Raw genomic sequence first — 25,326 nt, forward strand, 5'->3', positions numbered from 1 at the left:
GAGAAATCATTAAGCTTTGCATGCTTACTTCTTTTTTTCCTGAACAGTCCCTGTTGACTGAGAAATACATGCTGTTAATTGCTAAGGCCTTCTCTAGCTGTGCCAGTAAGCCATGGTGTTGTTTCCTTCCATATCAGAGGAAGTTTAAGAAGACCTATCTACATGAACTGTCTGGTTGTGTTCCTTCAAGTCAGTTTGTAACAAATTTGGCAAATTTGATTAAGATGATATAGATCAGTGTTCTTCAGGAATTGTACTAAGCAGTGTTTCTTAGGAAGCACTGATTATCATGTCCACGTCCAAAGTGGTTAAAATTGTGGGTTGCATTGGCATTAGGTAATTTTAGAATTAGAAATAGGTTTGGAAAAGACTCTGATGCTGGGAGGGATTGGGAGCAAGAGGAGAAGGGGACAACAGAGGATGAGATGGCTGGATGGCATCACCGACTTGATGGACGTGAGTTTGAGTGAACTCTGGGAGTTGGTGATGGACAGGGAGGCCTGGAGTGCTGCGATTCATGGGGTCGCAAAGAGTCGGACACAACTGAGTGACTGAACTGAACTGAAGAAAGAGATGGGAATACCAGACCACCTGCCCTGCCTCTTGAGAAACCTCTATGCAGGTCAGGAAGCAACAATTAGAACTGGACATGGAACAACACACTGGTTCCAAATAGGAAAAGAAGTACGTAAAGTCTGTATATTGTCACCCTGCTTATTTAACTTATATGCAGAGTACATCATGAGAAACGCTGGGCTGGAAGAAGCACAAGCTGGAATCAAGATTGCTGGGAGAAATATCAATCACCTCAGATATGCAGATGATACCACCCTTATGGCAGAAAGTGAAGAGGAACTAAAAAGCCTCTTGATGAAAGTGAAAGTGGAGAGTGAAAAAGTTGGCTTAAAGCTCAACATTCAGAAAACTAAGATCATGGCATCTGGCCCCATCACTTCATGGAAATAGATGGGGAAACAGTGGAAACAGTATCAGACTTTATTTTTGGGGACTCCAAAATCACTGCATATGAGAATTACAGCCATGAAATTAAAAGACGCTTACTCCTTAGAAAGAAAGTTACAACCAACCTAGATAGCATATTGAAAAGCAGAGATATTACCTTGCCAACAAAGGTCCATCTAGTCGAGGCTATGATTTTTCCAGTGGTCATGTATGGATGTGAGATTTGGACTGTGAAGAAAGCTTAACACCGAAGAATTGATGCTTTTGAACTGTGGCGCTGGAGAAGACTCTTGAGAGTGCCTTGGACTGCAAGGAAATCCAACCAGTCCATCCTAAAGGGAGATCAGCCCTGGGTGTTCATTGGAAGGACTGATGCTGAAGCTGAAACTCCAATACTTTGGCCACCTGATGCGAAGAGTTGACTCATTGGAAAAGACCCTGGCGCTGGGAGGGTTTGGAGGCAGGAGGAGAAGGGGACGACAGAGGATGAGATGGCTGGATGGCATCACTGACTCAATGGACATGAGTTTGGGTGAACTCTGGGAGTTGTGATGGACAGGGAGGCCTGGCGTGCTGCAATTCACGGGGTCACAAAGAGTCAGACACGACTGAGCGACTGAATTGTCCTGAACTGAAAAATTACACCAAAAAACTAGAGACACTTCATTTCTTGTAGCATTTGCCTTTTTATTATTATATTTTTTGTGTGTGCAGAACTAGAGTAAAAACTACTTCTTTCCTAAAACTATGATAACCTTGGTTTCCTTCTCCATGCCATAAGAAAATAGCTAGAATATGCTCATTAGCATATTTTCAAAGGAATCTCCTGAAGTTCAACAAGAATTTATTTCACATCAACATTTTCTATGGATAGTAATGCCATGTTGAATATGGGATGATCGTGCATGTATTTTTGTTCTGATTTAGAGAATTGAAAGGAGCTTATCAGAGATGGGAATCATGTCTGAATCACCATTTTCCTAGTCTTTTTGTAAGTTGGTAGAATCAAAAACTGGAAGAAAAAAAAGAAAAGGAGAAAGTAAAACAAGCTGTTTCAAATTATCTCCCCTTTTTTTTTTTTATATAGTTTGTTTGCTTACAGATTTCCAAATCAGTCTATATGTGAATTCAGGGATATGGCTGAAAGAAGATAGTCTAACCCTTGAAAAGAAACTCTTGTCTCTCTCCCCTTCTCATGCCCTCCCTTTCTCTTTCTAATATATGTAGACACACACATACACACATACTCACAATGAAATGTAATGTGATTGGAGAATTGATTTATTATGCAGAACTAAGACTCTAGCATTTAACCATTTTAGTACTAGTAAAGTGTATTTGGTTTGATTCTATTGATCAAGAAATAAGTTTTGCCTTAAGTACTATTTGATATTTGCATTTTATGTGAAGTTGTTGGTAAGATCAAGGAGTCCACATGTTATAATACTTACATTTGTATAAGGCTTGCGTAGATTTAGAAGCCAAAGCAAGAGTATTCTTTCAAATCAGTAACTGATGCACAAGCCATACATGCTGTGAAAACACTACGAAAATACATGTCATGGGATAAGAGCTTTAAGTTGTGGACCTAGAGATTGTCATGCTAAGTGAAGATTGTTATACTGAGCAAAGTAAGTCGAGCAGAGGAAGAGAAATATTGCAGTATTTATGCAATAACCCTTTTATGCAAAATCTACAAAGAAATGATACAATGAACTTATTTATAAAACAGAAACAGACTCACAGACTTATAGAAGGAACTTACAGTAACCAGCCGGGAAGGATGGGGTAAGGGATAGTTAGAAATTTGGGATCAGCATGTACACACTGCTATATTTAAAAATGGACCTACTATATAGCACAGGGAACTCTGCTCAATGTTTTGTGGCAGCCTGGATGGGAGGGCATCTTGGGGGAGAATGGATACATTTATATGTATAAGTGAGTCCCTTTGCTGTCCACCTGAAACTATCACAATATTGTCAATTGGCTATGTTGCAATATAAAATAAAAAGCTTTTTTAAAAAAGAGCTTTAAGCTGTGGGTTAGACTTCTAAAAATAAGTGCTCAATACCTTCTCCCTTTTGCACAGCCTTACACAGCAGAGGATTTCCTAGGCTTATTTTATTCGATTGCATAATCAATACACCAAGTTCTAGCATTGATTGTAGTTGAAGGCTTTATTTGTTTGTCTGCAGTTGAAGGTCTTCTGTTTAGAATTAAATAAGATGTACTGTTGCTGATTTATGTAATTACTACTTTGCTGTAAATAAGATGAATTTTTAAAATATTTTTCTAAAGTAACACAATAATTTTAACTGATGTCATTTATCTTTCAAACTTGTGATTGAAATAGCCTGAGCATAGGGAAATGGTTTTCTGTATAATTTAATTAGGCATTGATCTAATAAGAGTATATTTCCCTGAAATAGATAACTTGAGGACAATGCTGAGCAATACAGATTGTAGTGGATGGCCTTATCATTTTACCTAGATATATGGTAATAATAACTTGAGTTGTACTATCACTTTCAGAATGGAAATAGTTTAACCAGATCATGATCAATTTTTTTTTTCCTCTTAAATACCCAAATATGAACCAAGTACAGAATAGCAATTATTAAGCTATGGCTTAAAACGCAGTGTATTTGCAATGAGCAAATGGAGAGGTACTGCTTCTTGAACTTCATCCTCAACAGTAAAATGAATATAATGAAGGCTGCTCTAGCTACCATAAAACTGTTGTGATAATGACAAAGACAAATTAAATTCTAATTGTAAGAGATCTATATAAGCTGAACTAGGTGGTTTTGTTGTTGATGGTGGTGATGTTATAATTATTATTGTAATTATGCAACTATAGTGGAAGTGATACTTGCAAGCATGTAGAGACATGAGAGCTTCATTTGTTTTTCAATTCGTAGACAGATCAGTTGAGACCTTAAGTATATTGTTCCTTGGATGTTAGATTAAAATGAAATTGGGTAGCCTGAGTACTCTCATTTATGTAACTATTTGTTTATTTACTTATATGTTTTTACATTTTTACCTTATCACCATGGAGATTCTGAAACTCAGTTTGCTTATAAGGGGATAGACTAAATTTTTGCCCAAGTCTCATACAATTATAACTTTCTATGAATCTAGGGATAAAAGTCAGTCTACTGTAGATAAATATGTTTAATGGGTTGAAATTTTTATTTATTTCACTGTCCCTTCTTACAAGTGGTGGTGGGATCCCTGGCCCAGTAGCAAATCCCGATATAAAAAGAAAAAGCAGAGAAGTTCATTTACCCTACCATCCAAATTACATGGTTAAATGTTAAGAGCAAATTTTACTATGACTAAGGTGGGATTTCAGAGTAAAAAGTTAAAGCCTGACTTTTGTGTTAGTGGAAAAGCTCTGTTTTAACCTCCACATAAATAAACAATTATTAAGTAAGCTTCTTGGCAGCTTACACATTTCTTTTTCTATGGTCTAAATTTTTTTTATATTTTAATTATACTTGTTTCTGAACATTATATTTCAATAAAATTCTTCATGACTTACATGTTTGTAAAGAGGTTACAATTGTACCTAGCAATAGAAAATGTTACAAACAGATTTGTTAAATTAAGACACACACACATACACGGCCTATTCATAAACTTAGAGGACATGTTATGTGGAAAACACATAAACATCTTATTCCGTATCCACCTTTTTATATACAGCTACTTTATGAGTCAGTCTTTTGTATAAACTGATTGATTTAACCTGAATAAAAAGCAGATTCTTTCTACAGTCCACCATCTGCCATACAAATTGACATGTGCAAATTATCTAGGAAGAAAATCTAATTCCTTGTTTTTATATGGCAACATAAACAGAAATTGCATATTTAGTAAATTTTACACTCTAATAATTAATAATAACCACCCAAAGGCTATGCTCAGGCTGGAAAAATGTTCTTTACTCTCTGCTTCTTTTATGTCTCAGGTAGCTACTTTTCTTATTAAGAGTAGAAGTTTGAGCCTAGCAATAAGACTATGATTCTTCATTTCACTTTAATTTTAGTCATTTTTAACATTAGTAAGATGCAAAAACCTCTCATTAGCAGAGTTAACAACTTAAGAATGCCATAAAAAGGAGATGATCTACTAATTGGAAGATAATCAGTGCAGAGCTGCTTTGCTAAAACCCATACAATTAATTTAACGCACATTTGTTGTTCAGTCACTAAATCATGTCTGACTCTTTGAGTGCATATTAAATAAAAGCACTTAGAAAATGACATCAATTGCTTATTTTACTTCAGCCAGATGTTGAGTGACAGTACATGGCATCAGTTACTGTTTCATGTTGAATTTGCCTCCCAATGTCACGGGCACCTTCCAACTCTCTGGAGGATTAAGTCTCAGACAAGGATTTCCTTTCAAAAGACTCATTCTTATTAGAGACCAAGATAGTTTGCTCCATCCTTGGCTATGGGGATAGGAGGAAAGCAGGAGAAGCCTTTGAGAGTTCTTGGCCAATAGGAAAATATGAAAGTGAAATACAACCCTATAACCAAGCCATCTTTATTGACCTCAGATGCTCCAGGGAATTTTCCCTCAGAGGTCTTCTCTGATGAAAACCTGAGATAATTTTTCCTCTAAATTCCCTTAAGGTGCAGTAGAGATTTCCTTTTCCGTTTGCAATGAAAGTATGCACATACTGTAAAGAATTTCTGTGCTACAGTTATGTTCTTAAAATGCTTGAAAAATCTTCATAATAATTATCATGAATTTTACTTATATAATGGTTATGAAATACATGGCTATGATATTTGGAATGGAGAGGATTATACTATGCTTCAGCAGACCTGTGCTTTCATTCCAGCTTTGTCACCTACAAGTGTGTAACTTTGAAAAAAAATTTCTTTTTTCAAGAAATTTAATTTTTCCAAGCTTTGTATTCCCTCCCTGTAATAACAATATCAGGTTTCAAGAATTTTATAAGGAGCAACGAGATGATGTAATGCTGGTGGTTTAGTCACTGAGGCATGTCTGACTCTTGCAACCCCACGGACTGTAGCCCACGAGACTCCTCTCTCCATGGGATTCTCCAGGCAAGAATACTGGAGTGGGTTGCTAATTCCTTCTCCAGAGGATTTTCCAGACCGGGGATTGAACCCAGGTCTCTTGCATCGAAGGCAGATTCTTTACCAACTTAGCTACAAGGGAAGTCTGAGATGATGTAATAGTATCTTGCAAAGAGTTAAATGTTCTGTTTATGCTAATCTCTTCCATTGTTCCTTTATATTAATGTGTATATAAAATATATCTACCAATATTTATATATAGAAAATGTGTAAAATACAATTCCTTATATTGTGCAAAGAGATACAACAATGAAATATTTTTCTTGAAATGCTAATTCTAATTAAAAAATCACTTTTAAAATCTTGAAATAATGTCCAATTAGTGCCTTTCTGTAAGTGTTAATGAATTCTTAGTACAAAAATTAGAGTTAATAGACATGCCAAATTTAAAAGTAATTTATTGATTTGTTTAACTTTTATTTTAAAATAATGTATCAACATTCAAAAAAATGTGAGGAAAATATCCATAATCTAAATCACTGTTAAACTTTAATTTATAAACCTACTTAATTCGGATTTTGTATTTTGTCACCACTAATGAAACAAGAAAGAATTCAAAGGATTAACTGACCAGGGAACATGCCTAAATCAAGCTCTTAAAATGACCAGCCATCATTCTGTTTATGTTAGCAACAATTTAGTTATTCAGTTACTTTATATTTTATTGCTAAAAATAAAGTGTTTAAACTCTCTTGTAATGCAAAAGGTTTGATGCCAAAGGTGCAAATGTTTGTAAGCATTGTAAGCAGATCATAACACTATAAATAAGAAAAATAAATTTCCCCAACTGAAATAAATATATGTGACTGTATATCTGATTTTTTTTTTAATGTCCTTGCTAAAATTCATGGCTTTGGATTTATTTGGAAATATAACTATCAAGAGTACAAATATATATTCCAAGAATTCAAGATCTTCTATCATGTGACTGGAATAGAAATGATTCACTATTTCCTGAAACTGAAAGTCACTCAGTTGTGTCTGACTTTTTGCAACCGCATGGACTATACAGTCCATGGAATTCTCCAGGCCAGAATACTGGAGTGGGTAGCCTATCCCTTCTCCAGAGGATCTTCCCAACCCAGGAATTGAACCAGGGTCTCCTGCATTGCAGATATAGTCCTTACCAACTGAGCTATGAGGGAAACCCACAGTACTTTTAAAAATACAGTGTTAATGTTACATAGCAAAGTTGATAGGTCACGGAATTAACAAAAGGACAGTGTTGGTAGGGTCTCTATCTTCTTGTGAACTTTGGGGTTAATGTTTACTTTGCACCACACCATGCTATAGGGGAAATGTTGCTATATATATATATATATATATATATATATATATATGGTATATATATATTTTAAAGAAGTATTTATTTTGGTTATCCCCATTTTGACATTACACCTACCATTGCTGGCATTCTTTACCACAGATCTCCTTAGAAATGGCATGCACAATATTCCTACTGAATAATTCAATGTGTGATGGGCTCGTTGAGTTGAGGGTGGACTCACTGAGTTGAGTGGGCTTCCCAGGTGGCACAGTGGCAAAGAATTTGCTTGCCAGTGCAGGAAACATAGGAGACACACATTCGATCCTTGGGTTAGGAATATCACCTGAAGTAGGAAATGGCAACCCACTCCAGTATTCTTGCCTGGAAAATACATGGACAGAGGAGCCCAGTGGGCTAAAGTCCATGGGGTTGCAAAGAGTCAGCCATGACTGAGCATTCACATTGAAATGATCTCTACTTGTCTTCCTCCTGACATTATCACTTAATATGATCTGTAACAAAAAGTCACTGTGTTTCATTCAACTAAGACGGGGACCTCACCAAAAATGTTGTTTAAATGTTTGGGTTTGTAATAAATATATGAATCCAATAATTCTAGGGGACATATTTCAAAGAAAAAATAACTAAAATTAATACTTAAAACTGAGTTAATTCCATTCCAATTACTATTCAGTATAAAGCTTCCCAGGTCGCTCAGTGGTAAAGAATCCGCCTGCCAATACAGGAGCTACAGAAAACACAGGGTCAATCCTTGGGTCGTGAAGATCCCCTGGAGGAGAAAATGTCAATCTTCTCCAGTATTCTTGCTGGGATAGTCCCATGGACAGAAAAACATGGCAGGCTATAGTCCATGGGGTTTCAAAGAGTTGAATGTGACTGAGCACTCAGGCAAAGCAATAAAGCTTGCACGCAAAGTCTGTTGATGGTATCCTTTTTCAGCACTGTGAAATTGATGGAGAACAACTGTTTACTGCCCTAATTCTGTTTTTGTAAATACAGATAAAGTAAAATCATAACATATTCAAGTGAATACAGTATATTTGGAATTGGTGACCTATTTTACTGACACTTGTTATGACTTCAGGCATATTATATTGTGTTATATTCCTTATCTTGGAGACTCAGTGCAACTTTTGGTCTGATTGGCATTGATATAATTGGTATAACTAATAAGTTTATTCAATAATCGTGAAAGTAATTAAACACACTGATAGAAATTTAGTAACCTTGCTGATTCTCTACCTGGGTTTCTAGTTTCTATTTTGTTATCCCTCTTCTTTAATAACTTAAGAATACATGTGTGAAATTTTTTTTTTTTTGCAGATTCTTTTTTTGTTTTGTTTTTCTAAATGTTTTTATTCATTTATTTGGCTTTGCCAGGTCTTAGTTCTGGCATGCAGGATCTTTAGTTGTAGCTTGGGAACCCTTAATTGTGTGGCATGTGGGATCAGTTCCCTGACCAGGGATTGAACCTGGGCCCTCTGCATTGGGAGAGTGGAGTCTTAGCCACTGGACCACCAGGGACGTCCCTGGAAGGCAGATTCTTAACCACTGGACTGCCAGGGAAGTCCCAGAAACAGAGTTTTTGCCGGTAAAATCAGTCAAGGATCTAGAGATGATCCATTCTTGAGCAATGGGCCCTAATTCCGATGACAGGTGTATTTAGAGAAACGAGAGGAGTATTTGGACATAGAGAGACCCAGAGAGGAGGCCTGTGAGGACCAGACAGAGACTTGGGGGATGGGGCCACGAACCGAAGGCATCTGCAGCCACTGGAAGCTGAAAGAGGCCAGGAAGGACCCTCCCCTAGAACCTTCAGAGGGAGCATGGCCCTGCCCACACCTTGAACTTGGACTTCCGCCTTTCAGAACTGTGAGAGGATACATTTCCGTTGTTGCAAGCCACATGGTTTGTGGTCATTTGTTACAGCAGCCGCAGGCCATAAAAACCCAGCTAGAACCCTAAAGCCCTCCACGGACCCAGATCACTTGGAATTAAACGCTGACCCCCAGCAGTGGGTCCCAGACCCATCCCGAAGCAGGTGGCTTCTGCCTTCCGTTGGCCTCCTCGTCCCCAACTCTGTCCCTCCTCTGCCGCAGAAAGGTGGGTTTCCCTGCTGGCCGGTTGGACCCCCTCCTCTTGGCCTTTGCCTGTGCCGCTTCCCCGGCTCTTCCCGGCCCTCCTCACTCAAATCTCAGCCTACACATCTGGCCTTCCCTCCACCATGGTCCATTCCGGCTTTATTTTCCTCTAATATCCCTTATCGCGACCTCACACACACACACACGTGTTTGTTTAGTGTCTGCCTCTCCAGGACGTTGGCCCCCGTCAGTCAGGGATTTTTATCTTGATCACCCGGGTGCTCCCAGAGCACAGCACAGGGTCAGACCCATGTGTGAATTTTTGAACCTCTAAATTCTGTGGATCAGATTTTGCTAAGATGTTACCTACTTAACATATTTATATTCGCTTTCAAAAGATGAATAGTTATTTCAGGTGTTCAATGATGGAATATTTTGGCCTCCTAACTTAACAAAAATTAAATTCATGTGAAAGATGATGAACTGGAAAACTTTTGTTGCCATGTTGTGTTACTAAGTGGTTTAATTTGAATTTGAATGTCCTGTGTCAGGATATCTTAGACACTGTAGAATAAATATTTCTCTTTTTGCCACATCCCTTCACTCTGTCCCAAATTCAATAGCAGTACAAACAGAGTGTCAAATCAAATGCTTACAAAGGATTTTAAGTAAACCTAGAGAAAATTCAAAATATAATTTTTTATATGAAATTTCCCTGATAGTATAATAAAATTATCATATATATGTATATTTTCCTATAACCTGGCTCAGTACATTTTCCTCAAGAGATAATCAGTTTCAATGATATCTCAATGAAGTGATGAATTAAATGAGTGAATACTTTGAATAATAAAAAATAATCTATAAGGAGCAATTTGTTAGTAAATCATTACTTGAAATGAAAACAAGATAAGCCCTAATTAAATCAGAGCTCACAGACAACTTATTTACTTTCAGCTTATTTACTTTCAGTAGGATTCAGATAACATGTATACTGGTAATATTTAGATGGTATGGTAAAGCACTGTTAGCATACAGTTTCTTATTCATGTTATTGTTGATGTAGACTAAAATATGATAGAATCATTTTTGAAAGATGAAAAGAGAACAGCCACATAATAAAATAAATAGAATGTATTGGGAATAGAAACGTTCTTGGATTTTTCACAAAAGCCTCTAATATTCTCTTTTCTTTCTTTATGCCTATTCTTTGCCTTATTTTAATTTGCTCTATTAAATAAGGGCTGAAATGTGAAATTTGAGCTGGTCAGTTAGTCTTTCTCCCTCAATATTTTGCCTGAAGTTGTAAATATAATTAAGTTTACAAAGTCACAATCAGTACCATATAGAGTGGTTAATAATGTGGTCCCTAGAGCCTGCCTGCCTGGGTTAATAAAGTGGTCAATAATAATATGGTCCCCAGAGTCTGACTGCCTGGGTTATAGAAGTGGATTATTCCACTTACAAATTGGTAACCTTGAGCAAGTCACTATGTTTTCTACCTCAACATCATCTTAAGAATTGTATGATGATAAGACTAAACTAGTTTAATATAATAAGCAGTGCCTTGAACAATTTAGAGCTATACATGCTCTTTTTATCATATTAGTTTTCAAAGATAATGCTGTATTTCTATTTTATCACAATCTAATTTTCCAACTTGAATTTTTCCTGTTAGGATTGCAGTAGTGGGTCGGTGGGTGGTGGGAAGGATGAGAAGGGATAAAAGACGATGGAGGTAATGGCATAAAATACTGTTCCTCCAGGTGGGATTCTTTCAACAACAGCCTCATAATCACATGGTTGCCACCTAAACACTTACATACCACTGTGAAGCCTGTTTTGGGTCTTGTAAACACAATGTGTGCGGTGGAAATTCAATGATACTGGTCTCATAGAATAATAGAGAGGATCCCATCACCTGATTAGGTGGTGGGATCCATTCTCCTCCATAAAGAAGAGCATATATTGCATGAATCTTTCTAAAAATTTTATAACCCCCTGAGTTATTCTAATATCCTGTTTCTTTCACGGGCATGCTCAATTGTGAAGTTGTGTTTGATTCATGGCAGCCCCATGGTCGGTAGCCCTGCAGGCACCTCTGTCCATGGGATTTCCCAGGCAAGACTACTGGAGTGGGTTGTCATTTCCTTCTCCAGGTGATCTTTCCAACACAGGGATCAAAGCCACATCTCCCACATTGAGAGGTGGATTCTCTACCAGTGAGCCACCAGGGAAGGACACCTCTTTTACCATTTTATGAAAAACCTGTTGTTCTTGTTGTTTTATACTTTACACCTTTATATGATTTTTGCTCTCATTTCACCTTTCTTAAACTTGTAATAGCTTTTAAATTGACTTCTGTATGCACTGTTTGGAGAAGGAAATGGCAACCCACTTCAGTATTCTTGCCTGGAAAATCCCATGGGCAAGGATCCTGACAGGCTGCAGTCCATGGGATCACAAAGAGACACAACTTAGCAACTGAATAGCAGCAACAACAATCCATTGTTAAGTCTGTCCACCACACTAGGATTTCTCAGTTCATCATTGTTGGCATTTGGGGCCAGATAATTCTATGCTGTGGGAGAACGTTCCTGCAAATTTAGGATGTTTGGCAGCTTCACTAGCTTCTACCCACTAAAAACAAAAAGGTCTCCTTATGTTGCCACATGTCCCTTAGGCAGAAAAAATCATCCTCAGTTTAGAATGACTCTGCAACAATGCTTCCTGATCAGTCTTCTTAAAGTATAAATTTTGTCCTTTCAGATTGTATCATTCCCTGTTGAGAAACTTCAGTTTTTCAGTTCAGGTCAGTTCAGTTCAGTTCAGTAGCTCAGTCGTGTCCGACTCTTTGCGACCCCATGAACTGCAGCTCGCCAGGCCTCCCTGCCCATCACCAACTCCCGGAGTCCACCCAAACCCCTGTCCATCAAGTCGATGATGCCGTCCAACCATCCCATCCTCTGTTGTCCCCTTCTCCTCCTGCCCTCAATCTTTCCCGGCATCAGGATCTTTTCCAATGAGTCAGCTCTTCTCATGAGGTGGCCAAAGTATTGGAGTTTCAGCTTCAGCATCAGTCCTTCCAATGAACACCCAGGACTGATCTCCTTTAGAATGGACTGGTTGGATTTCCTTGCAGTCCAAGGGACTCTCAGGAGTCTTCTCCAACACCATAGTTTAAAAGCATCAATTCTTCAGCGCTCAGCTTTCTTTACAGTCCAACTCTCACATCCATACATGACCACTGGGAAAACCATAGCCTTGACTAGACGGACCTTTGTTGGCAAAGTAATGTCTCTGCTTTTGAATATGCTGCCTAGGTTGGTCATAACTTTCCTTGCAAGGAGTAAGCGTCTTTTAATTTCATTGCTGCAATCTCTATCTGCAGTGATTTTGGAGCCCTGAAAAATAGTCAGCCACTGTTTCCACTGTTTCCCCATCTATCTGCCATGAAATGATGGGACTGGATGCCATGATCTTAGTTTTCTGAATCAGTTTTTCATATTATACTAAAAAACTTTTGTGATGCCTTCAGATCTAGCCATCAATATGTTTGCTAGTGTAGTCCTTATTTTCTTACATATCATTTTATATTTTAGACTGGCTAATTCATGAGTAACTCTTTTGATAGATAGGTAGACAATGAATTTTCTGGATTTGATGACTGTTCCTATAAGAGTTTTCTCTCAAATATCCTGTCCCACATCTGCAATCATCTATCCACATTTTCTTTTTCTGCTTAAAACATGGTATTGCTCAAATTCCTTTACTCAGTAACTCAATTTAAACTCCCGTTAGGATTGAGAGGGGTCTTTGCTTTATGGATAGGTAGATAGATAGACAGATAAATAGATTCTATTTATAGATATATAGATTCTAAGGTTACTGTATTTTAAAACCATATTCTACCAACATGGAAATAGTCAAGTAGGTTAATGGAGCAAAATATGGAGCCAAGAAACAAACACCCATGGTGTAAAGACAGTATATAACAAAGGAGACAATTTTTCTGTCAGGGGGGATTAGGTTAGAAGTCATATGCTGTCTCAAGAGAGAAACTTTATAGAATGAAAGAAAATCTGAACTTCGTTCTGTGTACCAAAGGCAAAAAACCTTACTTAGATAAAAGATGTAAATATAAGTAAACATAAAATAACATAATCTCAAGAAATTTAGGACCTGTGAATAATCTCCAATTTAGAGAGTTTTTTAAACCAATAAAGGAAATTTGTAGCTGTCAAAGTGAAAGAAGTCACTCAGTCATGTCTGATGCTGTGTGACCCCATGAACTGTAGCCTACCAGGCTCCTCTGTCCATGGGATTTTCCAGGCAAGAACTGGGGTGGGTTGCCATTTCCTTACAATTTATTTTTCTACATAAAATGATAACTTTGTATGGCAAACAGTAAATTATATGTAAATATTTAAACCAAATAAAGAATTGATATCCAGTCTTCAAAATATTACCGTATTTTAAAATAAAGAAAAATAAGAATTTCATCAGAAAAGAGGTCTAATTAATTAATAAGTATGTGAACACCTTCTCAAGTTCCCTACCCAATGAAATATAAAAATAATAGCTTTTATTTATTATAAATAATAATAGCTTTTCTCACTGTAGAAAGTGATAAGAGTATATTTTTACATGTTTTTGGAAAACTTGTTTTGGGAAACATGGCCACCCAAGATGGATGGGTCTTGGTGGAGAATTCTGACAAAACATGGTCCCCTGGAGAAGGGAATGGCAAACCACTTCAGCATCCTTGCCTTGTAAACCCCATGAACAGTATGAAAATTCAAAAAGAATACACTGAAAGATGAAGTCCCCAGGTTGGTAGGTGCCCAATATGCTACTGGAGAAGAGTGGGGAAATAACTCCAGAAAGAAAGAAGAGACAGAGTCAAAATGAAAACAATGCCCAGTTGTGGATGGAACTAGTAATAGAAGTAAAGCCTGATGCTGTAAAGAACAATATTGCACAGGAACCTGGAATGTCAGGTCCATGAATCAAGGTAAATTAGAAGTGGTCAAACAGTAGATGGCAAGCATGAACATCGACATTTTAGGAATCAGTGAACTAAAATGGACTGGAGTGAGCGAATTTAACTCAGATAACCATTATATCTACTATTGTGGGAAAGAATCCCTTAGAAGAAATGGAGTAGCCCTCAAAATCAACAAAAAAGTCTGAAATGCAGTTCTTGGGTGCAATCTCAAAAATGACAGAATGATCTCTGTTCATTTCCAAGGCAAACCATTCAATATCACAGTAATCCAAGTCTATGCCCCAAATAGTAATACTGAAGAAGCTGAGGTTGAATGGGTCTATGAAGAACTACAAGATCTTTTAGAACTAACATAGAAAAACATGTCGTTTCATTATAAGGGACTAGAAGGCAAAAGTAGGAAGTCAAGAGATACCTGAAGTAACAGGCAAATTTGGCCTTGGAGTACAGGGCAGGGCAAAGGCTAACAGAGTTTTGCCAAGAGAACACACTGGTCATAGCAAACACAAGAAAAGACTCTACACATGGACATCCCCAGATGGTCAATACCGAAATCATATTGATTATATTCTTTGCAGCCAAAGATGGAGAAGCTCTATACAGTTAGCAAAAACAAGATCAGGAGCTGACTGTGGCTCAGATCATGAACTCCTTATTGCCAAACTCAGACTTAAATTGAAGAAAGTAGGGAAAACCACTAGAACATTCAGGTATGGCCTAAATCAAGTGACAAATAGATTCAAGGAATAGATCAAGGGATTAGATCTGATAGAGTGCCTGAAGAACTATGGACAGAGGTTCATGACATTGTACAGGAGGCAGTGATCAAGACCATCCCCAAGAAAATGAAATGCAAAAAGTGAAATGCTTGTCTGAGGAGATCTTACAAATGGCTGAGAAAAAAAGAGAAGCAAAAGACAAAGGCAAAAAGAAAAGATATACCCATTTGAATGCAGAGTTCCAAAGAATATCAAGAAGAGATAAGAAAGCCTTCCTCAGTGATCAGTGCAAAGAAATAGAGGAAAACAATAGAATGGGAAAGACTAGAGATCTCTTCAAGAAAATTAGAGATACCAAGGGAATATTTCATGCAAAGATGGGCACAATAAAGGGCAGAACTGGTATGTACCTAACAGAAGCAGAAGGTATTAAGAGGTGGCAAGAATGAACAGAAGAACTATACAAAAAAATATCTTCATGATCCAGATAACCACAATAGTGTGATCACTCACCTAGAGCCAGACATCCTAGAATGCAAAGTCAAGTGGGCCTTGGGAAGCATCACTACGAACAAAGCTAGTGGAGGTGATGGAATACCAGTTGAGCTATTTCAAATCCTAAAAGATGATGCTGAGAAAGTGCTGCACTCAATATGCCAGCGAATTTGGAAATCTCAACAATGGCCACAGGACTGGAAAAGGTCAGTTTTCATTCCAATCCCAAAGAAAGGCAATGCCAAAGTATGTTCAAACTACCGCACAATTGCACACATGTCACATGCTAGCAAAGTAATGCTCAAAATTCTCCAAGCCAGGCTTCAACAGAACGTGAACTGTGAATTTCCAGAGGTTCAAGCTGGATTTAGAAAAGGCTGAAGAACCAAAAATCAAATTGCCAATATCTGTTGGATCATCAGAAAAGCAAAAGAATTCTAGATAAACATCTACTTCTGCTTTATTGATTATGCCAAAGCCTTTGTGTGGATCACAACAAGCTCTGAAAAATTCTTAAAGAAATGGGAATACCAGACCACCTGACCTGTCTCCTGAGAAATCTGTATGCAGGTCAAGAAGCAACAGTTAGAACTGAACATGGAACAACAGACTGGTTCCAAATAGGGTAAGGAGTACGTCCAGGCTGTATATCATCACCCTGCTTATTTAACTTATATGCAAAGTACATCATGCAAAACTCCAGGCTGGATGAAGAACAAGCTGGAATCAAGATTGCCAGGAGAAATATTAATATATTCAGATATGCAGATGCTGCTGCTGCTAAGTCACTTCAGTCATGTCTGACTCTTTGCAACCCCATAGACGGCAGCCCACCAGGCTCTCCCTGTCCCTGAGATTCTCCAGGCAAGAACACTAGAGTGGGTTGCCATTTCCTTCTCCAATGTGTGAAAGTGAAAAGTGAAAGTGAAGTCGCTCAGTCGTGTCTGACTCTTCACAACCCCATGGACTGCAGCCTGCCAGTCTCCTCCGTCCATGGGATTTTCCAGGCAAGAGTACTGGAGTGGGTTGCCACTGCCTTCTCTGGATATGCAGATGACAGCACCCTTATGGTACAAAGTGAAGAAGAACTAAAGAACCTCTTGATGAAGATGAAAGAGGAGAGTGAAAATGCTGGTTTAAAATTCAATGAGGATCATGGCATCCAGTCCCATCACTTCATGGCAAATAGATGGGGAAACAATGGAAACGGTGAGAAATTTTATTTTCTTGGACTTCAAAATCACTGCAGATGGTGAGTGCAGCCATGAAATTAAAAGACCCTCCTTGGAAGAAAAGCTATGACCAACCTAGACAGCATATTAAAAAGCAGAGACATTACTTTGCCGACAAAGGGCCATCTCATCAAAGCTATTGTTTGTCCAGCAGTCATGTATGGATGTGAAAGTTGGAATATAAAGAAAGCTGAGTGCTGAATAATTGATGCTTTTGAACTGTGTTGTTGAAGAAGATTCTTGAGCATCCCTTAGACTGCAAGGAGATCCAACCAGTCAATCATAAGGGAAATCACCCTTAAAGATTTATTGGAAGGACTGATGCCAAAGCTGAAACTCCAATATTTTGGCCACCTGATGCTAAAAATCTCACTCACTGGAAAAGACCCTGATGCTTGGAAAGACTGAAGGCAGGAGGAGAAGAGGACGACAGAGGATGAGTTGGTTGAATGGCATCACTGACTCAATGGACATGAATTTCAGCAAGCTCTGGGAGTTGGTGATGGACAGGGAAGCCTGGTGTGCTGCAGTCAACGGGGTCTTAAAGAGTTGGATATGACTGAGCGACTGAACTGACTCACAGTATTTTTCAGTCTGGCAGTATATTTTAAAATCAATTGAAAACTTTGCTTTTTGACCCAATAAAGACTTTTCTGGGAATCTGATTGATCAAAATAAGGGTTATATGTATTAGATTGTTTATTATAGAATAATTTGTCATGGAAGAAGCTAGGAAACAGTAGAAAATGGGTGAATTAGCTATGTGGAGGGGTATTTCTGTGAGAAAAGCAATATACAGAAAAAATGTATATAATATAATTCATTTTTGAAGGATTAAAAAGCCACAATCTCAGAATGTGTGTGTTGTGTGTGTGTGTGTTTTCCATGTATTTATGTTAACATGGAAAAAGGTACAGAGAAAACCATTCCTGGTTTAAGAAGTAGAAATGGAGAGAAAGGGAGAAAGGGATGGATAAAACAAGAGTTGAAAAGTTTTCCATGATTCAAAGGAATCATGAAGCATGTATAATAGACATTTATTTCAACTCATTTAAAAGGGAATATGTATGTCTGTTGTGTGTGCCTTAGGAGATAACTGAAAAGGAACATAACACACATTCTTGTATAAAATAGTTTGGCAGCTATCTAGTTGCATTATTTAGGGAAATTGGTTTAAACTTTACTCTCTAGCTCCTCATGCCGCTTCTCCTAAAAAACCAACATGAACAGAAAGCACAACCTCCATTGGACACCTTTTTGAACTTTTTAATTATTTCCATTATATCTAATTACCTCAAGATGCCTAAACAACATAAAGGAAGAAATTTTTATGCTGGTTTTAACTAATTATAGTCAAAATTTATTTATTCACTCCTTTTGACAGTAATAAAAAATGTTGAGTATCTCTACTGAATTATGCTATTTAGACTCTAATCTATGAGAAAATATAAGTCCATGAGATGATCATCATATACAGGGTAGAAGTCACCATGACAGGTGAATACCTGCAGTTCTCTAGGAGCTCTAAAGAGATTTAAATCCAGTAAGAAACTAGTCAAGCTTGTTTTCTTTCTATCCATTCTTTGAATGGATCATAGGATAAAAGACCTTTGTTTATTTTGTAGTTTGGTTTGTAATGTATCCAATTTTAGTATTATCAGTATGAAACTGAGTCAAATTTCAAGAATTTAAGTATCATTTTAAATAATAGGTACATTCAAGATTTTTATAGAGCACGTTGCTCTGTTAATTAAATATTCCATTTCTTGTTTATGAAACATCTAGAATTTGGGGAACCCTAAGTGTATTCCTGAGAGTATGAGCTCTGTTCATTCCCCAAAATGCAAACTTGTGCATGAGTTCATTATACAATTTTCCATGTATAATATCATAAATAATTTTCTTTCTTTAAAATTAAATTTCATTTTATACTGACAGAGACTAGGGGTAGCTTAAAATGGCAACATGACCTATTGTATAAAAAAATAAAATGAATTTCACTTTAAGAACCTTAACTTTCAACTAAATGAGACTGGTTATATTTTATTTGTCTGCAGACTCAACCAGTTCCAAAGTTTATGAGGTTGGATTTTTCAAACTTATCATGTTCTGTTGTAATCTATAAACTTAACTTTAGAAAGCCGTATTAAAACAATAAACAAAATATCTGTACATATATTTAATATTAATACATTATTTTAAAATTTATGATTATTTAGGAGTTAGTTTGACAGACTCAAGTTAATTTGACAGACACTGTATGTACATGTGGTTTATGATCTGGGAGTTGTAAAAGGACCTACTTTAGGAAGGACTCTGCACTTGGATTCATGCTCTGCTGCAGCCATCTTGAAATTCATAATAGCATTATCTTTGAATTTATGTTCATAAGCAAAGTCCACTGGGACATGGAACCATGAATATGAGCATTGGCGTTGCAAGGTAGCAGCTGTGCATATACAGGTTCAAGCCTACAGGCACAGCAGGAAGTACAGAAGCCAAGCAGTTGGCCTGGCAGCAAGGCACAGATATGCACGCCTCAGCAGTCTTGGATGCTTTGTGTCTCTAATGTGGACAGGCCTGAACTGGGTCCAGGTTAGCAGTGGCAAAGGCAGCAACAGAAGCAGCAGTATTAACACTAAGCAGCAGAGACACACAGGAGGACTTTCCATGCCAGCCAGGAGAAGACCATGGTGAGATTCACCTGTCAGGCCCAAGAACCCATCTCCAAAGTATCTACATAAATATTAAATCTCTTAAGTTCCAAGACAGACCCTGTGGAGCTCAAACAGTAAACTTTGTCAATAAATTATTACATGATAAAAGAATTCATATAGCCATTTCAATAAAAGTTATCAGGTAGTTATTAGAATTCTTGATTTTAAAATCTCCAGATTTAACAACTCCTGCAACATTGAGATGCAAATATGCACCAGCCTAGCAATAAGAAATTTAAAGATCATCACTTACACTGGAAAATAACACTATTTTCATATGAAGTTTTAAATAAGCCAGTTATTAACAAGGAAGACAATTTTTAAATTAAATTTTCCTTGTAATTGAAAATACAGGAAGATAAAACCTAATCAGGCATTATGGGTTATATACAAATCAGGAAGCTATTTTTGGCTTCTTGCATTGATCATTCTTTAATTAAAAGTTACAGGAAATGTCAGAGGAAACATTAAAATATCATTGCATACATTTACATTTAACATTAAGTTCAATAGAAAAACTGTGTAATGGTTTTACAAAAAAGTGTAATGGTTCTTTGTTGTGATAGAATTGTTCTGTATCTTGACAGTGTTGATGAGTATAGGAACCGATACATGTAATAAAACTGAATAAAACTAATTTGTGTATACAAATGAGTACACGTTTACTGAAATATAAATGATATCAGTGGATTATATTCATGTCAGTTTCTTGTTGTAACATTGCTCTATAGTTTGCAGGATTTCACCTTTGAGAAGAACTGATGAATCGTACATATTTCTCTATTATTTCTTAACAATGTCCATATTCATTTACATATTTGGCAAAACTAATACAATTATGTAAAGTTTAAAAATAAAATAAAATTAAAAAACAAACAAAAAACAAAAAAAACCAAATATTTGATTTGAAAACAACCAAAAAAAAAACTAGTATAAAAATAAGACAGAGTTTCTTGAATATGATTTTTATGGAGTTAAATCATTTATTAGAAATTATTCCATGAGAATCATCAGCTCCAGAAGTACTAAAATTTATATATTAAAATAATTTATCAAACATTCATCCTAATGTTGTCCCCAGGCTATACATACTCCAGTTCCAGTAAAGGTTGCATCAACAGAAAGATCTTCCCCCAAATTAAAAATGTATCAGAAATTATTTGTGATATTGCATTAGCCAAAAGGAACTGATGTAATTTTCAGTTTTATCATTGAAGATGAAATTATTAATCATATAAATTTTTATGACATAAAGAATGAATTTGTCAGAAAACTAAGCCATAAAAATTGTATGATCATTCAAGATATCACAATGGTATAGTATTACTTGTATTATATATAATTATGATACCAGAATTTAACTTTTTGAAATGTATAAGTTTATGTTGTTACTCAACTAGCACTATTATCCCAAGTTTTATAATGAATTAAATATTTTAAGGAAAATTCTTTATATATTATCTTCAACAATACTTTCCCCCCCTACATTTTAAACTAAAAGGCCTCAAATTTTTATTTTACCCTGAGTCTCATAAATGAGGTAAATCCTGGACTAGGCAGTTTGATACATTGATCAAAAAAGTTCTTTAAGTTTTATCAGACAATATATAAGATATATTGAATAACTTATTTTTGTAGAATTGAGTTTAAGATAGAGTTTTGAAATTACATCAGAAATTGCATCTAATAACTAATCTCAGAAGTCAGCATTTTTGTTTTTTTTCAGTGTCCTCCAAGATATTATTTTGCTTATTTTATTTTATTATTCTACAGAAAGCCAGTAAGATTCATCCATCATCAACTTTGACATTTGAATTTCAATATTCATTACTCAGAGAAGTCTTCAAGGAAGTCTTTTCACTTATCAGATCTGTATTTCCAAATTATGTTAATTTTTCATTTAAGGTATTGAGGTATTCATTGAGGTCTATACAAATATATCATTTGGACTTTCAAAATTTTAATATGATAGCTTTGACAAAAATTCCTATACTTAAGCCTATGTGCTTCATATCAATCAGCAGCATTTCTCAATTTGCAAATAATAATATATTACTAGAGAATGACACAGATTTCCTGGAAATTTTAAAATGAACTTATCAACATTCATTCACACCACTGTCCCAAAAGGAATTTTTAGTTTTAAAAACATATAAAACTGACCAGGATTGCATATTTTAACATAGACTATTTCTATTTCATTGTATTTAGCAAGTTTTGAAAAACATCCGGTCTTTTGATTAACTATTGGGGCGAAGTATCTGTGTAAATTCTCTATTACAAGAATGTTATAATGCTTCTGTGTATCGGTCATACTCATTTTTCTTCTGCTATCCTAATGGTTCACTCTATTTCCTTTTTCTCTTCTGTTGCAGAATGATTCTTGGGGAAAGCAGTATTCCTACGCGCTCTTCAAAGCGATGAGTCATATGCTGTGCATTGGCTACGGAGCCCAAGCCCCCGTGAGCATGTCTGACCTGTGGATCACCATGCTGAGCATGATCGTCGGGGCCACCTGCTACGCCATGTTTGTTGGCCACGCCACGGCTCTAATTCAGTCTTTGGATTCCTCAAGGCGGCAATATCAAGAGAAGGTAATTGGTTTTATCTCTAATATATTCAACCAGCTAGTTTGTCAATTTAATTAATAGTATTCAGATAAATAAACTATGCCCAGTAACGAAACTATAATGAGCTGAAATGTTCGAAGGAGGAAACCACAATGTTTCCATATTTTGAACTTTTTTCAAGATGGTCCTCATAGCTTTTGTTTCCAGTTTCTCTCTTAAATACATATTTTCTTTTAAAAAAATCTGATTTTCATCCACAAAAAAATAGCTCCATGTTTCAAATGTATGAAGCTGATTTGAGGTGTTGTCATGGTTTGTGTTCTGTAATTTTTAAACAGTTACTATAATATAAAGACTTCTCTTGTACATGTTAGAAAAATGTGAGCTGATTAAATGCAGAGAGACGGCCATTGTTCATGTCTCTTTTCGCCTCTTTGCATATTGCAATCGTAATTTATATTAAGTCCATATGCATAGCTGAACATATGTTGCCCATATATCTAGATAAGTCACCACACACCCTCCAGTCTTTAAAATGCATACTAACAGCTGCTATCATGCATTCTTACGCACAGTGTGTTAATTGAAATGATTGCTGTACTAAACTTTTCTCAAAAGAGAGAAAGTAGATTTGTGCACGGATTTATTCATTGGATTTTGTTTTAATATGCTGAATTATTTGGTTGGTACTAGACCTTGGATAATCAGACAGTACTTAGATTCTTCACAAACATCAGTAACTTTCTGACAGATAAGAATGTTTTATAACTGAAGGAAGAATTTCTAGTGTTGGAGCTCTGTTGAATATGATAGAATATATAATATATATGCACCTTGCTAAAAAGCATATCTGAAAGTAATGGTTCAAACAATTCTAGAATATGTCTCCTGATGAGTAATAACAGCTTAGACTCATAAATTCTTCACCAAACAGGCAAAGATCATTTCATTTGTGACTTTATTGACAGAAGTTTTCAACATATTATGTTTGCCGTATTTCATCATCAAATTCTTGATCTTAGGAGGGTTTGGTAGAGGATAAAGGATACTGGAATAAGTTTTTGTTACTTTTTGACATTTGAAACAGTTTAGTCAGAAACAGCTGGTCATTTAGGTGAGTGGCATTGATTCCCTCTCCTGCATCTCCCTAAGAGAGGCCTGAGAACCTGGCAGCCATCACCAGCCTCTCTGCTGAGGGCTCTGTGCTCTGCCAGAAGCCGCTCTTGGATGAGACCCAAGATGTCAGGCTAGCCCTGCTGCATCACTCAGATCTGGTCCACAGAGAAGCCTTCAGGCATCCATCTCTTAGCCCATCTCTCAGCACTACTGCTTCCTCCATCAAAGCAACGAAGAGCCTGTGTCTAGCCTTCAGATTCTTGGCAGAGTCACACCCCAGTGTCCACAGGCTATTTGCGTGTTCTCATATGTGAACTGGACTCCAGACTCATGTCTCTTAACTATGTGAACTTATTTCAAAGATCTCCAAGCGACTTTCTTGACGTACCCCTGAAAGGTCAAGGGTTAGAAGGTAGCCCTCCCACAGCCCTATCCCAAAGCAGGCTGGACTCACATAGGAGCAGTCATTCCCTTCAAAGAGGTCTGCTCACTATTGTTATCAGGAAAGTTCTGTTTCTACTCTCTGACCTCTGTAAACCTTCAGTGAGATTGACACCTTTAGAAGTCTTCTTCATTGGATCTGCATTTACAATTGTAAACCTGTATAGGAGGGAGCCTCTTACACAACCAGCATTCTGATATCTCAGGTTAGCAGCTCAGTAAACATGAGGAAGGAAGAGTAAATCCTAATCTAGCAGATTTTTAGACCTTTTATTTTAAAATCTCAGTTCTTCTCAAAACTTACTCCACAGATAATATAAATAAATCATAAACATACATACATATATATATATATATACATGAGTATATTTTTAAATTTTATTTATTTTTAATTGAAGGATAGTTACAATATTGTGTTGGTTCCTGTTATACATCACCATGGATAAGCCATAAGTATACATATGTCTCCTCCCTCTTGAGCCTCCCACCCTATCCCATACCTCTAGGTTGTCACAGAGCTGGTTCATTGTTGAATTACCTATTTAATTGTTTCCTGGTCAGATAAGTTTGTACATCTTGATTGAAACAACGAACTGAAAAGATTTTTTCTATTAATGTGTGTGCTCTGAACATTTAACATTTTGTCTGCCCTCTGCCAAACACCCTTGTATTTTAAGTGATTGATGAACACTTGGGAAATGCCTTATCTAGACATACTCCCCACAGTGAGCATTCCATTTTCTTAATCATTCCATTTTCTTGGGTAGGTACTACCTTTTCTAGATATACCCACAGTTCATCTAGTTTTTTTAAATGAAATTGCTTTAAATCACTCTGTATCTTTATACTATTGTATCTCAGTTCTTACACTTCAGCACCCCTGGGAAGCCTACTATTATTTCAAAACTTGTCACTCTCTTTCCTGTCAAATAATTCTAGTAAAAGCAGCGTTTAGGTGTGCAATTTTCCTTTGTAATAAGCAAGAATTTTAACACAAAGCACATTATGAATTTAGAATGAGAAATTTTCAACTCACCTTGGTGTACCTGACGTACATGAATGATTTTTAGTGTGAAATTTGAACATGACAAATACTTAATTGTATGAGGAAATTATCAAATTGAAATAACTATATACTGAATAGCTTCTGAATCCAAGAAGCAAAGTGTATATTAATCTAAGGCAGGTTCATCAATGAATGACTTGTTTAAATAGGCTGTGCTTTCTAATGATAGAGCATGAGGCAGTAAGCCAGTGCTGCTCTGGGCTTCAGATATTGCGTATGTTGCCCAAAATTGTAAAAAAACTACTGATTCTTAGTTTGATAATGATAATAAATTTAACATTATAAATTTATCCAAATGGACAGAATTTTATCATATCAGCAAGTGTTTATGATCCCTTTGGAATAAGAAGGTATAGTTTATCATAAGTAGTCTCTCAACCATGAAGGTGAATTATGTAATCCTGAATGAAATCATGCAGTTGTGCAATTTTATGTAATCATATCAAAAATATTATATTCTAAACCTAGTCAGTTCAGGCAAGTGGTTTTTTTTTTTTTTTGGTTTTA

General features: G+C 36.5%; 1 protein-coding gene across 1 annotated transcript in view; it reads left to right on the forward strand.

The window, feature by feature from the left end:
• Positions 1-25,326, forward strand: part of HCN1 (hyperpolarization activated cyclic nucleotide gated potassium channel 1) — a 450,978-nt gene that overhangs the window by 305,023 nt on the left and 120,629 nt on the right. The window contains exon 4 of the mRNA NM_001206580.2: positions 22,002-22,220. Within this exon, the coding sequence (NP_001193509.1) occupies positions 22,002-22,220 (219 nt within the window). The remainder of the gene's footprint in view (positions 1-22,001; positions 22,221-25,326) is intronic.

Source organism: Bos taurus, chromosome 20 (genome assembly GCF_002263795.3).
Source record: "Bos taurus isolate L1 Dominette 01449 registration number 42190680 breed Hereford chromosome 20, ARS-UCD2.0, whole genome shotgun sequence".
In the NCBI taxonomy this organism is placed as follows: Eukaryota; Metazoa; Chordata; class Mammalia; order Artiodactyla; family Bovidae; genus Bos; species Bos taurus.